We start from the raw sequence: 18,367 nt of genomic DNA, 5'->3' as shown, positions 1-18,367 counted from the left end.
TATTATTCATCTTAGGGACACCACCTAAATACATACATTATAAAAGTCAGATTGTGATTGAGTGCCGATATCGTGAAGTGTTTTTAACTAAACTACTGATGTTTTATACCATGATAACAAAATAAGAGTTCAGGTTGATTAACTTAGCCTTCCATTTATTTTTAGGAAGAATTCACCAAGTAGGAAACTACATATGTACCAGCAGCCTGTTGTGTATAGCCAAAGCCTGAATGTGCCACAGAGGAATTTCTGCATATACAGTCTATTTATAAGTAAAGAAAGAGGTCAGGAAATAGGGCAAAACAGCAGACATACTAAAGAGATTAAGAAGGAAAATACCTGATCAAATTCAGAACACAGAACGACAATAACAGAGAGAGAGCGGGGAACTGATCTGGAAGCACAGAGGTTAACAGTTGGAAGGGGCCTTAGGGATCTTCTTGGTTAGTGGTTGGCAACTCTGGCCGAACATTAGAAGCACCTGGAGAGCTTTTAAATAATACACATGCCCAGATCCCACCAGACTAATTAAATCAAAGGCATTGGTATATTTTAAAGGCTCCCCAATGATTCTAACCTACAACCAAGGTTGAGAACCACTGACCTATTCCAGCACCTTCATTTTATATGTGAAGTCCAGGGCAGTTTCCTGGGCCAAAGTCAGACAGTCATCGTTTGCTAGGATTTTTAACCTCAGTCATATCCTCTCATCTTCTTGCCTCTTTCACTCTATGTATTCCCTATGTGAGCTCACCCCCTCTACGCTTTAAATTATGCCCACATGCTCAGGACTCCCAGATCTCTGGCCCACTTCTCTCTTCCCAGCACCATACCCTTATAACTAACTTTCTTCTCATTCTCTCTCCAGTAGTATCACATATCAACCTAAATTCATTATATTTCAAACAGAATTCTCTGTCCCTGCCCCCAAGCCCCCACACCTGTTTCTCATTCTAGATTCCTTCTGTCAGTGAAGGGAACCTTGCGTGACTCAGTTATCTGAGCCCAAAATCTTGTAGTCTTCCTGCTCTTCCTTCTCTAGACTCCTGTCTAGTCAGTTGCCAGATGCTTTCCAGCCTGCCTCCTGACTGTTTCTCAGAGCCGTCCCAGCTTGTCTCCTTGCCTCTAGTAAGGATGTTGACATTTCTCCTGAACCATCGCAGAGCCTCTGGCGCAATCTTTGGCCTCCAGCCTTGCTCCCTCGACTCCATCTTTAAAACCATTAGGGAGCTGTCTCTTTGAAGCACAAATTTGATCATTTGTCCCTATATTTCTTGCATCATGTACCCTAATCGTTCAGCCATCTCTTCTATTTAACAAAGCCACCTCCTTTTTTTCTCTGTGTGCTACTTCCTTATAGTTTATAAACAGCATACTCAGTTCTTCTGTTCCTGGTTTTATCAAAAATTGAACTCACCGGTGAGCAGTAATATTTTCCCTCTTCAACCAAATGCTATCACATTCCAGATTGAACTTAATGGGCCCAGCGTTGCCCACACCCTGACACTGGTACCTGTCCGTGCAGGAAGTAGAACAGAAGATGCCAAGGTAAACATCAGACCTACCTCAGTGTCCTGTCACGTGCTTGACAGTTAACACTTCCCTTACCTCCTGAGGTTCCCTGGCTACTTTAGTTCATATCCCTGACTGATGTCCTTTATGCTTCATTGTGATTCTCCCAATTCTTGACTAGTTCTTCACCAAGAACCCCTTATGACGCTTGGTCATTTGTGATTTTTATCTTGAACCTCTTAGCTATTTTCAGCCCTTTTCCCTCAGGGTTTGCTTCTCTGACTTCCCTACCAAATGTCTTGTATCAACTGACCAGTTCTTGATCTCTAGCCTTTACTACCTGGAATTTTGACCTAAGTCTCTTTTAGAATTTCCTTGTGGTTTTATTTTTGTTTGTTTTTTTGGATCCTAGCTCCCAGTCCTCACAGTCTGTCATTGCCTTGTTGTCTCAAATGCCCCTGCATGACACAGTTCAGCTGTTAAGAACCTGATTATCCAGTTTGTGGGTTGTCCTGGCTCTTTATCTTTCCACTTTTGCCTTTCTGCCACTACTTGCCAGTTGATGGTTTATCTACTTCTTAGACTCTTGACCAGAAAGGGGACAGGAAAAAAGAAGTTGAAACTCAAACCTGCTCATTTGGATTTGGCCTCTTAACTACAAAGTATGATAGAGGCTTGCTGAAGAATTTGAATTTTATTTTATTATATATATCTTAAAAACACCTAAATTTCTGAAAGTTTGTGGGCTTTTTCATTGTTGGGAATCCATATGTAGAATTGAAGTCCAATAGTCTTATTATATCTTTATAACATTATTTTATTTCAGAAATTTTTATGTCTAGAGATTTGGCACAAAAAGTATTGAATTAGTCTGAGGAATGAGAAAAAAATTGAATAGATATTGCTAAAATTTATTTGATTTTGTAATCTCACTTTCAAAATACAGGTTCTCATCACAAAATCTCTTTTGGATCTGACCTCTGTTGCATACCTTTGATAAACGTTGAAATGATTACATTGTCTGGCAGCCTTAGCTGTTAAAAATGCTTCCTTGGGGGATTTTAGTTTTGTCTGCTTTTGTTTGGAAAGGAGTTTAAATATGAGTATAAGTAAAAGGGGTCGTCAGTGTTGTTTATACTCAGAGAGTGGAATACAGAAGCAATTTATAAAGTACGTTTAGGATGGAAATCTGTGGAGGTTCATCTTCTCTGGAACCTAGCAGTTGTTCCAAACATACAGGTAGCATTCACCTCATCTTTTAAACCTAACTACAGTCCACAAATACTGCAAGAATCAATGTGTAGTTACTTTTCAATATCCTTGATATAAATGATGAAGGTAACTTGAAGGTGCCTTGTACAGTTCTAGGAGAGATGTTTGCAGTACTCACTGTACTTTGGCCACCCTCATTACAAGTTCATCACACAACTTGTTTAACATGTTTACTTTTTAAACACTTGGAGAATTAGCAGGTGGTTGCATGACTGAGATGTTTGTTTTAACAGGCTAAAAAGTGGGAGGTAATTTAGACGCACATTATGATGCAATAGGAAAATACCTAATTATTCCATTTTTGGCTTAGCTTTTAGTTTCAGTTAAAACTGCTGATAGCAGGGCTCAACAAGTTTTGTAAAGTAGTTAAAGTAGGACTGCTAACATTGCCTGCATATGAGAACCTGGGTCACTAGCAATAATTGCCATGTTTTAGAACTTAGTAAAGGATCTCTTCTCAGAGCTTCTGTCATCAACAGTTATGAGGTAAATACAGATGGCTCTGTATGCCCCATGTCTAAAATGGTTTCAGCAGATTCTAGAAACCCAGTTGTAATATTCTCTGTACATAGAATGCACTGAAGGTAAAATTCAGAAAGCAAGATAGTTCATTCTTATTTTGCCTAGTATTCTCATCCTGACATGTCAGGATGTAGGTTATGACTGGTTCTTGAACTCTCTTTACGCAGTGAGATGAAGGGGCAGGGAATTTTTTTGGATTATTAGTTGTTCATACTGGTCGAGGTTAAGTAGAAGTAGATGCTAGAAGTAGACACGGTCAGGGATTGAGATTCTAGAACAGGTATCGTCAAACTTCTTCTGTAAAGGGCCAGATAGTGAATGTTTTATGCTTTGGGGGCCATACGGTTCTGTCACAACTACTCAACTCTGCTGTTGTAGCATGAAAGCGGTAATAAATAATACATAAATGAATTAGTGTGGTTGTGTTTCAGTACAGCTTTATTTACCAGACTAGGCAGTGGGCTGGATTTGGCACATGGGCCTTAGTTTGCAACCCCTGTTTTCAATCCCAGAAGATACCACCATTGGGCTATATGACTGACTTTGCAGGAAGAAAAGCAGTGGTTTTTGGTTAACTGGACTGATGCATATAACCTTCAATATGCAAAACCCAGACCTCATTGTGTTTGTATATAATAAATCTGTTGTCAGGAAACGGGCATTGTTTTCTTACTAGCTTCTTTGGGGGCTAATCTAAATAATAATATTTACTTATCATTTATATACCCTACTTCCTTCCCTTTATGATTTGAGGTAGCTTATAATAAAAAGCATATGTAAGTTTTAACTGTTGAAATAGAAATATAAACTCAAAACCCACATTAAAAAGGCAGGCAAAATAACCTCTGAATGTTCCTTCTCCGCTTGCCAACTTAAGCTGGTAGCCCAGCCATTTCTGAGACAGATCAGTCCTTGGGACATCTCCTAAATTAAGTACTGACATGTTGGCTATTTTATCTCCTCTAGCATGATTTCCTTCCAAAAAAGATTTCCCTCCATGTTTTATATTAAGTCTCTTACCAAAGGAAGTGTTAGTATCCGTCATTTTTCTTCTTATTGAAGTAAGAGCCAAGAACTGTTGCACTAAGTGGGTGTATGGAAAGGAAGGAGAAAATTATGAGCTAATGAAAACTTTGGTGGGCAAGTGACCTGTCCAAAACAGATTCCAAGGCTTACAAAGCTTACCTTTCATTAGCCAAGGGAACTGTTTCCCATCATCTTAAGGTTGCATCTTCTGCTCTCTGGGAGAAAAGGAGTGTTAAATTACTTTAGTTAGATGGTCAGAAGCATGGCTCAGAGGTGGTCAAAGGAGATGAGAATTTAGAGTGCAGAGAGGGATTACTTTTCATGGTTATCAGTTGGTGGAAATAAGGCCAAGTGATTGGAAGTACCCCCACTTGGAATTGTGGCTCCAAAAATAAATCTGAAGTAGGGAAACTGCTCTATGGGAAAACTGGGAGTGTACACAAAGGACTTTAATATGAGGTACCTAATTAATATCAGATCTGTCAGCTCAGCCAAGTGGATGTAGAAGGTCATTTAGAGTCCAGATGGGGAGATCTGTTTAGATCTCTGGCATTAGGAGGTATGATGGACATGCTCAGGAGGACACTAGAGTTTAAAGGTAAGAAGCACTTCCTGAGGAAACATGGATACCAGGCAAGGATTCATTTACAAGCAGAGACAGAAGAAGTTCAGTCATCTGGTAGTTGGAATAACAACAGCAGGGTAGAACCAGAAGCAGTCTGTGTCAGTATTAAGGACAAGCAGGCCGCTTACATGGCAGGATTTTTTTTATCATATATTTTTTTTTATTGTTGAATATAACATATACATAGAAGTGATAACTTTCCAAGTGCAATTTAACAAGTAGTTAGAGAATAAATTTCAAAGAATATTATAGGTTACAGTTCCACAGTTTCAGTTATTTCCTTTTTATTAAACATAACATATATACAAAAAGGTAATATCTTTCAAATTATGATTTAACAAGCAGATATATAGGAAATTTCCAAAGTTGTTATGAGTTATAGTACCATAGTTATAGTTATTTCCTAATTGTGAAGTATAACAAACATACAAAAACGTATAACTCTCAAATTACAGTTTAACAAGTAGCTATAGAACAAATTTCAAAGGATGCTATGTGTTACAGTTCCACCATTTCAGTTCTTTCCTTTTAGCAATTCTAATACCCTAGCAACCAAGAAAAAGAAAATTACATAAAGATTCAGTATTCATAATCCTTTGTTAAATTCCATCTCGTCTGTCATGGCAGGATTTTAAGATGTGGTGTGGCTAACTCTGTGCTGTTAAAATATGAGAAATAAATTCTATAATCAACGGCAGCTGGGAAAATGTTTGATAACCATTTTTAAAATGTGTGATCTGCTCTTTAGAGTTAGAAATGTTCTAACCTTTAAGTGGAAGAGAGAAATTCTTAAGAATTTCCCACTTAAGAAGCAGGTATCCCTTTTCAGAGATCAGTTCACTCTTGGTGCAAGGTCAAACTAGTATAGAACAGTGTTTGCGGGAGGGGACGGCTTAGCAGTATCTATCAGAATAATGTGTATTGATTTGTTCCATCAACTGTTCTTCCATACTATAGCTGTAAAAAAAAAAAAGTACCCTCAGGCTAGCAGTGATGTTTATGCAAGGATTATCATATAGTAAACAATAAAATGAAATGCAGAAAAAAGTTCAAATTTCACAAGTTTTTGAGTTTCAGAATTCCGTACAAAGAATTTTGGATCTGTATGTACAAACTTGGAAGTTTGGCAAGGATACTTTGTAAAGTGGGGGGGGGGGGGAGCAAACTTCAGAATGATATATAGAGAATGATCCCTTTTTGGGGGGAAAGTAATTATAATTGATTGTGTGTGTGTGTGTGTGTGTGTGTGTGTATGCATAAAATATCTGGAACCATCCACAAGATTGTTCATAGTGGTTTGGGGAGGCAGGTAGATCACAGTGGATGAGAAATAAAGTTTCTTACAGTTGGCTAAAATAAAAGAACCACACACTTCCTCATTCGTCACAGATACTGGGGAGCAGGGTGTGGAGTGGGGATTTGATTAGTGCCCGGGTTCAGCTTGAGAAGAACACAATATTAGGAGTGAAAGAGGCTCTCTTTTCATAACTATATATGTAATTTACGTGTCATCTTTACAGATGTTAATAGTTATATGCCTGTCTAGCTCAGGCACATTCATTTACTCCTTAATTCAGGAAATATTTGGTGAGTGCCTTCCGTGTGAGAGACACCATGCCAGGCACCAGGCTTAGCAGTGACAGAGAAAGGTGTCCTCCCACCTGCAGGCTCAAGCAGACAGACCCCACCATGACCAGGACTTCTGCAGGAGCTGCATTGCTTGGATGGACGCATGTCAGTGCCCAATGCAGGGTAGAAGCAGCTGGTGTTACAATGCAATTGAAAGTGTCCTAAATAGGTGTTGAGTTTTCTTTCTTTTCATAGTTTTTTCTTCATCTTAGTCTGAGTTATGCATATTTAAATAGAGATGATGATTGTGTCTTAGTTATGAAACATTCTAGGCAGAAGTTGCCTGACTGCTTCCTGACCACCCCCACCAGCATAACCATCAAGTAACTTTGGTTTCTAGTTGCATCCATGTGTCCCAGACTGACACTCTAGCCCTTCAGCTTTCACAAAGGAAGACTCTCTAAATAAACAGCATTTTAATGCACATACACATACTCATGTATATTTTTGCCACCTGTCCACTGAAATGTTTGTTTTTATCTCCACAGAAAAAACAAAGAACAAAAGATCTCTCTCAGGTGTTTCATTCTTATAATCCATATGATCACAAGGTAAGAGAAGCATGTGGTTGGTGTGTTGAGTAGTACAAATCTTTCTGAATGGATAAGACGATTTTTACCAATGTATGGTGATTTCGAAGGATACTTAACCAGTTACATTTATTTTTCAATTTTCATTGACTATTTAATTTTTAAGGCTTTTAAAGAAAATAGAAAATTTGTGTTTCTGAACTGAAATAATTATATTTCATTCACGTTAAAATCTAGATACAGGTTTTCTTTTGGAGCAATGAAAATGGTCTAAAATTGAGTGTGATGATTCCATAACTAGATGATGATGCTGTGAGGCATTGATCGTATACTTTGGATGGAATATTTGGTATGTGACTATATCTCAATAAAATCTGAATATTCAAAATAAACTGTAAAAAAAATCTAGTTACATAATGTTAGTGAGATCTCAAAAATTGTGAAAAGATGGGTTTGGAGTGTGTTTTATATGTTTGTTTGGCTTTTGTTTTTTTCTCTCTAAACACTGTAGTATATGAATTTGGCTTCTTGGAATGGTAAAGATAGCTAAAATATTGGCTGCCAACTCTTTGTTCTCCATTGCTCCTGACGGACAGTTGTTTTTCTAAATAAAAACCGTAACAAAAATCAGCGTATAACCCTTGTATCTAAATTATGCATCACCAGTTATCTTGCAACACAAAAGACCAAATAGTGTAATGAACCCTTGAACTCATCCCACAGCTTTATAAATTCACGGCCAGTCTTGCTGCATCTGCACCCCACACTCTCCACCCCCTGTATTTGAAGAATTCCCAAGCATATTTTCACTTCTAGTATTTCACCGTGTATTTTAAAAAGATAGGTGCTCTTAAAAAAATCATGGATAACCATTTTTAAGAAAATGCTTAGCACTACATCTTCATGGGAAACTATATTACAAGATTTCTGAGATTTGTTCAAAACTTTCATGCCATTTAAGGTTCCAGTAAATCTGTTAATTGGAGGTGATTTCAGTAGCAAACTAAAAATTTGCACAGTTGAAATGTTAATATAAACTTAAATCTCTATCTGTGAATTTACAGGGTGACATGTGGTGGGGATTTTTTAACTAGCCAAAATAAGTAGTGTGAAAACTACTTTCCTCAGTTGAGAATACAGAGATGCCTGGATTCAGGAGGGAAAAATTGTGCCAGTTGTTCATAGAAGTTGAAAGAATTTGAATAGCTTCTTATGTTTCTATAGTGACCAATTGCCTTAAGCACCAAAAATTTGTAGAAGAGGTGTTTATGCTCCATGTGGCCATGTGACATATAATACTAAAAATTATATCATTTCAGATTACATTTTTCAAATTAAATCAAGCACTTTGCAGAATATGGCATGTTGTTTGAAAGCAATTTTGAGAGCACATTGTGTCTGACAATATGGATGGACAGTGCAGCTGTTAAGTAATACAATAGCAAATGAGATGAGATGATGGAAATACTGCATTTTTTTTTAGATGAGGCCATTTAATTAACATAACGTAAATGCAACAGTGGATAAGGTTAACATTTAACAACAACAACAAAAAAAAAACAGTCTATGATAAAGCAAAGGTTTTGCCTGACTTGTCTAAATTTTGCCCACTTCTAAAGTTTTTGTATTCAAAGTTAAGAAAAATTCCATTATTCTTTTATTAGAACTCTTTATGGAACTTAGCCATCTGCAGCTTCTTCCAGCTTCCTCTTTATATCATTGGTGACATCGTATCAAAGTCACCTCAAATTATTTTGGCTTTCCTTATGAAGACTTCATTCCTCTACAAATTAGTCATCAGGCTATGCAGAATTGAAAATAAATGCTAGATGGAGTTTCTTTTAATCTTTGCTTTAAGATTGGTAGTATAAAACGATTTATACTGAACTGTTCAATGGGTGCTTTTTGAAGTTCCCAGGGTTTGGCCTGTTGGCATTCTTTATTTTGTATGTGTGTTATAAGGAAAAGGAAAAAGTTCCATCCTGGACAGCTCCTTGCCCCTTAGTAGCCTCCTCTCATTTTTCAAACCTCCAGCTGGGCAATGTAACTGTGTTACTTTTAATTTTATCTCTTGCCGATTGCAGTATTCACAAAGATTAGAACCAGAAAAGATTGAGTAATGTGTACTGTTTTCTCAGTCTCAGAATGTTGCTTTTTACCCTCATAAATAAAATAATTGAAGGTCGTGTTTCAAGTTAGTTATTTTAGTCACCCAATTATCTTCAAACACATTGGTTTCCAAGGCAAATAGGTTTTAGTGTGAAATGTTTTACAAGATACGGTTAAAGTTGGTTTAAACATCTCATGTTCAGTGAGATTTCTGGAGTGATCTTTAGGAAAATATACACCTATATCATAAGTGAAAGCTCATATAAAATAAAATGTAGGATGTCTGGGAGTTTCTGTAAAAAATAATTCAAGGAGGGTGGGGTAAGATTTTAGATTAACTATGTGTTTGTTGATGACTGTTGAAACTGAGTGATGGGTTTGTGGGAGTTCATTATTGTATTCTGTATATATTTCTATATAATTGAAGTTTTCCATAATAAAAAAAACATGGAAAAAAGAAAATAAACTATGGCCTGCTCCCGGGAGTGAATGTTGTGGTATTCTTTTCCTCTCTAGCCAAATTCCTTTTATTGGTACTTGTTTCCCTTGACATAAATTTATACCAAAGAAGGAATTCTCAGCATTTCAGTGGCTTCATTGTGCTGAGTAAACTCACAAATGCAACTCATGTTCTAAAGTTGGCATAATTTCCGGGGTGTTCATCCCAAATTACAGTGAGCCACTTAAATGATAGCCTTGCCCACCCAAAACTGTTAAAAGAGTTGTAATTACAAAGGTTAGTTAATATAAGTGTTTTGTTCTCAGTGAGTCAGTTGTATTTGCTTTTCTCTCTCCTTGCCCCCGCTTCCTGTCCCCCAACTTGGATTGCTCTTGCCTGACCCTAGACACAGGAAAGTCACCAGGTTAAACAAACTTGTTTTTTGAATGAGGCCAGGTGCAATTCTTAATCATCCTTTACAGTCATTGTTTAGGTGGTAAATGGTCAGTTGGTTTTCTCAGATGCCGTTGCAAAAAAGCAAATAAAGCTTACCGCAAAATTTGCACCCGGAATATGTTTTAAGGAAAATACCTTATTTATTTCTTGCACTCTCAGAAATGTTGCTTGAGACTGAAAGACTTTCATTTTGGACAGTTATCTCTGGTTCCACATCCATTTAAAAAAAAAAAAAGTTTTCAGGAATTATTATTATAAATGAAGACTTGAATAAAAAGGTTTGCCCAAAGTTAATTCCCATTATGTGCACAAATAAAAGGGGGCACAGGTAAAGGGAATCTAAAGGAGCATGTAATCTGATTATATTTTATGCAGTATGTGATTCTTTCCTCTGTTATTTTAAGAAACTAATAAACAAGGCTTGTAGTTTCTGAAAACACACCATACTAACTCCCAGTGAAGGTTATGGTGCCAGAGGCTTTCCAGGCCACGGAAAGCTAACCTGGAGTTGAATTTTTCCTTTGGATAAACACAAGTTAGACTAGGTTATAATTAGAACAGTTTTATTTAAACCATGCAAATTAGCATTGCAATGTGTCCTTGGCCTGAAGAAAATATTGCTATGCATATAAAGGATGTCTATTTCCTTTTTTTTTTTTCTTTTTTTAAGTTAGGTTTTATCAGGATTATGTGTTCAGAGGGAAATCTAGGTTTATTAGCTAAACACAGATGCTTATAGTCTGCTGTGGAAAGCTATTATAAAATCTGAAATGCCTAGAAGAGAACAATTAGAAAATTCTGTTTAGGTCTAGAGAGGTTTTTAACATCTGCAAAAGCAAATAATTTCCTAAACACAGTTAATCTGTGTGAATTAATATATATTCCACCATTAAAAGTGAATCTTTAACAGGTTTTCACTATTGGAGTGCCTGTATTTTCTGAAATGGACTTCTCATTTTCTTTTAGTGACTATTACTGTTTTGATAATTTTTTCTACATATGTAGCTATATATCACCTGACCTGTAAACAGATTAATATGTGTCAAAAACCAGCTATGTATGATTGCACTTGATAAGTTAGCCTAAGAGTTGAAAGAGAACAAATATTAGTACATCACTCAACTAGAAGACTTTTGTGCAACAATCTCAGTTATCTAAAACCTGCAAGTAAGCCAACGTGGCCCTAGAACTGTCAAAATTCTTTTTTAATTCTCTCCTGCCTCACTGCAGTCCCCCATCCATAGACAGTCCACTTTTTTTTTTCTTTTCTAAATCAGTTCTTAGAAAGGTAGATGTCTGTTTTTCCAAACCACAGTCAACCCTAATAGCAGTTAAAAAGAGGGTGGTTATTGCTTCAAGAAATCAGAGCTCCACTAAGAAGCAACAGCATATTAAATGGAAACAAATTCAAGACCCTAAAAACTGTAAGTCATTAACACAGGAACTCTACAAGTATAGCTGCCTGAGGCCATTTAATTTAAACCCAAATACCCAAATATTCCTATACATTTTAGTCCAAAGGTAAAATATTGAGATTAATTTACATCAGAAACTAGAGGTTTTTTTTTGTTTGTTTGTTTGTTTGTGGTTTTTTTTTTTTTTTTTTTGACTAGTAGAGATGTGTATAACTTATTTTTAGAAATATTGTTATCTTAAGAATAAACTTATCTTAAAACTCTTAGGAATTCTTCCTTAATACAGTAGGATAAATGACAGTGGTTGAATAAACAGAAATAGTGAAAAAGTAGTGTTGATAGTTGGGTAAGGGACAAAAAAGTGTATGAACATAAAAGATGAAGAAAGGGGAATCAAAATCCCCCCCAAAGACTGGCAGTTTGATGTGCCAAGCCCTGGATCGTGGGACTTGCCCTTATGAAGCTCGTTACTGCAAAGGAGAGGCTAAACGTGCATATAATTGTGCCTAAGAGTCTCCCCCTGAGTACCTCTTTGTTGTTGAGATGTGGCCCTCTCTCTCTCTCTCTAACTGAGCCACCTCGGCAGGTGAACTTATTGCCCTCCCCTCTACGTGGGACCCGATTCCCAGGGGTGTAAATCTCCCTGGCAACACAGGATATGACTCCCTGGGTGAATCTGGACCCAGGATCGTGGAATTGAGAATATCTTCTTGACCAAAAGTGGGGTACAAAATGAGATGAAATAGTTTCAGTGGCTGAGAGATTTCAAATGGAGTCAAGAGGTCACTCTGGTGGACATTCTTATGCACTGTATAGATAACACCTCTTAGGTTTTAATGTATTGGAATAGCTATAAGTAAATACCTGAAACTACCAAACTCCAAGCCAGTAGTCTGCACTCCTGAAGATGATTATATAATAATGTAGATTACAAGGGGTGACAGTGTGATTGTGAAAACCTTGTAGATCACACTCCCTTTATGTACTGTATGGATGGATGAGTAGAAAAATGGGGATAAAAACTAAATAACAAATAGGGTGGGATGGGGGCGATGGTTTGGGTGTTCTTTTTTTACTTTTATTTTTTTACTCTTATTCTCATTCTTTCTGATGTAAGGAAAATGTTCAGAAATAGATTGTGGTGATGAATGCGTAACTATATGATCATACTGTGAACAGTTGGTTGTATACTATGGATGATTGTATGGTATGTGAATATACTTCAATAAAACTGAATTTAAAAAAAAAGAAAAAAAAAAAAAACTCCATTAGAAATCCCCCTGCCCCTCCATACAGGCAATCTGCTCCAGCCCTAAGCAACCACTAATCTATTCTGTCTCCCCAGATTTGCCTATTCTGAAATTTTATAAAAATGGAATCATTAAAAAATGTGGTCTTTTGCAAAAAAAAAAATCCCCCCAAATATTTATTTATATATTTAGATAGTGTAAAAATATTATGGTCTTTGAGAATTATTATAAGATACTTTTATCTTAAAGAAAGATTGCCCTAGGCTTAATTTGAATGGAATAATTACAAGTAAGCTGTCAGTACAATGATTTGTAATTGCAGTATTAAATATAAAAATAATTGGTATGTATTTCAGTAATCCACACTTCCAGAGGCTAACTCAAGAACTGTTAATATTTATCTGAGAACTCATATCTACCTCTGCAGAATGAAATATTATATATTGAACAAAATATGTAATAACTGTTTTTGCAGCTTTACTTGAGCAAAAATATACAGCAAAAATTTATTTCAAAAGTGTTGGGTTACAGTAGCCTTGACTCTTGAAGATGATTGTATAACAATGTAGCTTACAAGGAATGACAGTGTGATTGTGAAAACCTTGTGGATTGCACTCCCTTTATACAGCATATGGATGGATGAGTAGAAGAATGGGGACAAAGACTGAATGAAAAATAGGGTGGGATGGGGGGATGATTTGGGTGTGCTTTTTTACTTTTATTTCTTATTCTGATTCTCACTCTTTCTGGTGTAAGGAAACGGGTCAAAAATAGATTGGGGTGATGAAGGCATTACTATATGATGGTACTGTGAACAATTGATTGTACACCATAGATGATTGTATGGTATGTGAATATATCTCAATAAAATGGAATTTAATTTAAAAAAAAAAGTGTTGGGTTATACCACTATCCTTAAGAGACTTTCAGTCTCTGTGACATCAAGTTCCCTAAATACATATATCTCTTAAGCAAAAGGGGCAGTTTCATTTCAGAAATTATTTATTGATTTGCATTTCTCAGATAACTAGTTGGATTTGTTTAGTGATTTAAGATAAAAGCCACTTCCCCCAGCTCTTATGTTTGAAGAACAATGGCCTTTTGGCTCAGGCGTGAGTCAGCACAGTGTTGTCAAGCCTTCATTATCCCGTTTGCTTTGAATAACATAATGTGGCAACAGAGTGCTTTGAGTTGTCTTCTAGACAGGGAGATGTGGATTTGGATTATTGCCTGCTGGCCCTGTTGCGCTTTCAGCTATCTGCTCTCTGGAAATAGCAAATTCAGTTTTTAATGGATCCAGCACTTTATGGCTAGCCAGATTTTTCATGGCATGTACAGATAAAGAAACAAGTTATTGATTTGGCATGTCGATGCCATGCTTAAAACCATTCTCTGCAGCAGATTGTCCAAAGCCGTTTGTGCACTTAAGTCTATTCCCCATCTTTGGCTAAGACCAAGGAAATGTTTAAAAAGTAATTTTATGGATGTTGCCCAATACCAGAAATGATTGAATAAATGTCAAGTTGATTAAATGTTCTTATTGTTATATTCACACATGTCCTTATACTAAAACCATGCTTAGATTATGGCCTTTGAAACACAGGAAAGTGACTGTACTTCAGTAAGTCCTAACCCCATTTCATTGGCTCCATTAACTCCACTCTAAAGCTAAATGAATAACTCACCCTCAAAGGACATAATGAAGAGCTCTTTTGGTATAAAATCTGTGCTTTCATTTATTTAGATATCTTCCCTCTCAAGATGACCAGAAAATTGTTACCAAAGCATGCAGGTATAACTCAGCTGTTCTGTGCTTCAGCAGAGGATCTCTCTCTCCACCTTCTTGCTTCCTAAATGTGCAGACCTGTCAAAAGCTGGCTTGCTGAAGTAGAGGCAGGAACTCTTCTTCCTGACATCTGAAATCTTTGAAGACCACCAACTGATTGTAGATTGTAGATGCAATCTGCTGTAGATGCAGTCAACTGACTATAGATGCTAATCCATCTTTGAAATATCCTCACAGTAGCAATCCAACCAATGCTTACTTAAAGAGCTGGACACCATATCCTAGCCAAGTTGACATATGAAATTAACATTCACCCCTCACCCTCTCAAAAAGTACACTTGGCTTCAGAGCAATACATTTTATCATAACATATAATTAATGACTTCTTTGTTGCCAGAGTTATTTTTATAGCACTGTACTGAGAAATATTAATGTTTGTGATACTTAAGTACTGTAGGCATGCACTAGAAAACTGCAGAAGCCATTTCTGCTTTTGTCCTTTAGATCTACTGCTGGAGCTTTAAGACTTGAGTCCTGTGAGTGGTGGGGTGTGGGGCTGATGCTGTTTGTGGAATGAGCTCCCAGGTGTGGCCTGTGTCTTCCTCAGCACATTATTCCCCGCAGCTGATAGCCCCAGTTGTTGTGCCACATTCACATGATTACCAGCCTCCACTAGGTTCTGGTTTGCACAAAACAATTTCCAGAAATTCTTACAAAGAATATTGAAATGAAAGTATTTCAATGGGCCAATAATTCATTCTCTCTAGGGTTTTTGTGCAAAATTAAGACTACATGATTGCAGTTAGCATTTATGGTACTTTTTAAAATGTATACATTAACACTCTTGCAGTTAGAAAGCTAGAGAGTTTTAGCATCTGGGAAAAAAATAAGTTAACCAGCTTCTTCTAATGATTACTAATATTTTCCATTATTCAGCATTTCCTCTGGGTGCCTTTCAGAATTCCAGAGGTATTTTAAATGCACATGTGTCAAATAACAATAAACAAGTTTTAAAGGCTCAACTTCTTTCAAATTTGACTATCATTATGGGTAAGAAAGGAGAATATTCAATTTTTGATTACTGTGAAGTACAATTATAATCAGCTACTATGCATAAAACAAATATCTCATTCAATTTTGATTTTTTTTGGAGGGGAGAGTTTTAAAGCTGCTTGTTTGTCTTTTTTACCCCTTTTTATTACTTATCAGTGCTTTCTTTTTCTAATTTAATTTAAATAAAATTTTAGGTTAAGTAATGTTTTTTATGATTTGCTTTCATTTCTCTCTTTTTCTTCCTGTTAATAGCTACCATTTCCCTGGCTTACTCTCTGTTGTTTTTCGGTTTCTCTCTCCATTCAGGCTAATTATTTTCTCCTATTCATTCTTCGCATTCATATTTTCTGAATATTCTACCTACTTTCTTATTTCCCCTTACAGTTTCTTAGGAATTTTCTTGCTTTAACTCTCCATCATGATTCCTGCTCGGGGGTATAATTCTTGGATCTTCCACATAGTTCATTCTGGTACTTATCTCTCTTCCACTAAAGACAATAATACAAAAACTCAACACTGGGTTCTTCTACCACTCTCACCCCCCAACCCCCCACCCCCCTTCTCAGAGTCTTAAACAGAGCTGGGAAAGACTTTAGAGCTCATGTAACCTCATGGCCCTCCCCACTCCCACCCGTTATATAGATAAGGAAAGGGCTGCCTTGTCTTGAGTTCTTATCCTTTAGTACTCAGTTTATTGTCACCTTTGCATCATTACTAATACTCTCAGAGACTTGTTCTCTCCTCATATTGCCACTGTGACTTCTATATCTTGAACCTTTATTATTTGACTTGTCACACACTTAAAATTCACTTCCATTCAACAGACATGAGTTTTTTCTTTAGGGGACAAGCACAATAACTGGGATAAGTTGCTTACAATCCAGTGACAGCTGGTGGGGGTCTCAGGGTGGAGTTATGGCAGCAGACAATGCATTGTAATTATGTTGCTCTGTTATATAGCAATCTGTCCCACTACTGTGAATGCCTTTAGGATAGAGGTCATATCTTACTTGTCTTTTATTCTCCTCCGTCTGGGAGATGATACTGTATCATGGACTAGAATTTAATGTGTTACATATATATACATACACGTATACATATACATATAGTATATTTTGGTCTTCTTTGGATCTGTATATCTCAATACAAAAGGTATACAGAAGTTGATCACTTATACTCTCACAGCAAACACAGGGTTGAAACCTAGTCTTTTAATTCCTAGTTTGGTTCTCTTTCTGTGCCACTACATAGTTACAGTGTTTGAAAAGTAATGAGCAAACTGGGAGAATGTAGAGAATGTACCCAGTTTGATTTTAGTTTTTAATCATAAAAATAGGTAATGCATGCACTTGGCACTGTATTCAAAGAAAGACTCCCTCCTAACCTTGCCCCACAGCACCCGGTTCACCTCTCCAGAGGTAACCACCATTTCTGGCTCTGTATGTATGTTTCTAGAGTTACTTTATGCATATGTGAACACACACCTACATGTCCATGCTGTTTTTAAATTCAAATGATAACATGCTTTGTTTTTGTTTTTCACTTTAGAGTGTATCTTGGAGATAATTTCAATAAGTACATAAAGAGCTACCTCGTTCTTTTTTTCAGAGTTCTATATATTCTGTACCAGAGGTTTACCATATTTATGTAAACCTCTAGACCCTTATTGATGGATTTTAGAGTGGTCCCTGGTCTTTTGATCTTACAGATAATGCTGCCATGTATAATCTCACAAATCTGACATTTTATACAGTGTGATATAGGATAAAATCTTAGAATGGCTGGGTCGTAGATTGTGTGCATTTTAAGTCATGATGGATGTTGCACAAAACCCACCATTGAAGTTGTACCAATGTACATTCCCAGAAACAATGTAAAGGAATCTGGTTTCCCCATCCACTCCCCGACACAGTATGTCAACTGACTTTTTAAATCTTTGCTTGTTAGGTAAAAAAATGGTATTTTACTATAGTCTTAATTCCTATTTCCCTTATGAGTACAGTCACTCAGTTAGAGATAGCCACAAAAATAGAATAATTTGGTTTTTTATTTTATGCAGCTATCTCTTCATTTAAAACCCTATACATACCAGCTGTGTAACGTTGGCCAATAAAATACTTTAACTTTCTTTACCTCAGTTTCCTCCTCTGTAACATGAGGATGATACTGTATTTCATAGAGTCTGAAACACTGTTAATTGTAGATTCACTGTTAATTTATGTAACACTAAGAGGGAAGTACTGCCAACTATATTGGTGAAACACAGATTAGAAGATGCACCTCAAATTTAGAGATTGTAAAATAAAGAAAGGAAAATGCATCTTAGAAGCAATGGAACTTGGTAGTAACTACATTATGGAGTTGTCATAAGGATAAAATTTTCGGAAAGCATTTAGAATAACGACCAGCACATGGTATGTTCTCAAAAAATAACTGTTATTATTCTTATAGTAAAATAATAGTTTTTAGAATGTTAGCTCCAGCAACTGCACACCAGTACTCAGCACATAGTAGGTCTTCAATAAATAACTCTGATCATTATTACTGTTATTATTATTAAGGTAAAATTACAGCTATTAGAATGCAAGCAGGAATTTTGTCCATTTTATTCAGTGCTGTTTCCCCCACACCTAAAACAGTGATTTACATGTAGAAGATGCTCCAGAATATCTATCGATTGGATGAATTAATCTACTTCCTCCTCCAGAACTTGAACAGGAGTCTAGGTAGAAAGTTTAATGTT

General features: G+C 36.5%; 1 protein-coding gene across 1 annotated transcript in view; it reads left to right on the top strand.

Moving 5' to 3' along the window:
- The window catches only part of CDKAL1 (CDK5 regulatory subunit associated protein 1 like 1), a 732,119-nt gene that overhangs the window by 608,535 nt on the left and 105,217 nt on the right, over positions 1–18,367 (top strand). The window contains 1 exon segment of the mRNA XM_037843927.1: positions 7,075–7,137. Coding sequence (XP_037699855.1) covers positions 7,075–7,137 — 63 coding nt within the window.

Source organism: Choloepus didactylus, chromosome 7 (assembly GCF_015220235.1).
Source record: "Choloepus didactylus isolate mChoDid1 chromosome 7, mChoDid1.pri, whole genome shotgun sequence".
Lineage (NCBI taxonomy): Eukaryota > Metazoa > Chordata > Mammalia > Pilosa > Megalonychidae > Choloepus > Choloepus didactylus.
Note: the sequence above shows the minus strand (reverse complement) of the source record. Positions and strands in the feature narration are given on the sequence as shown.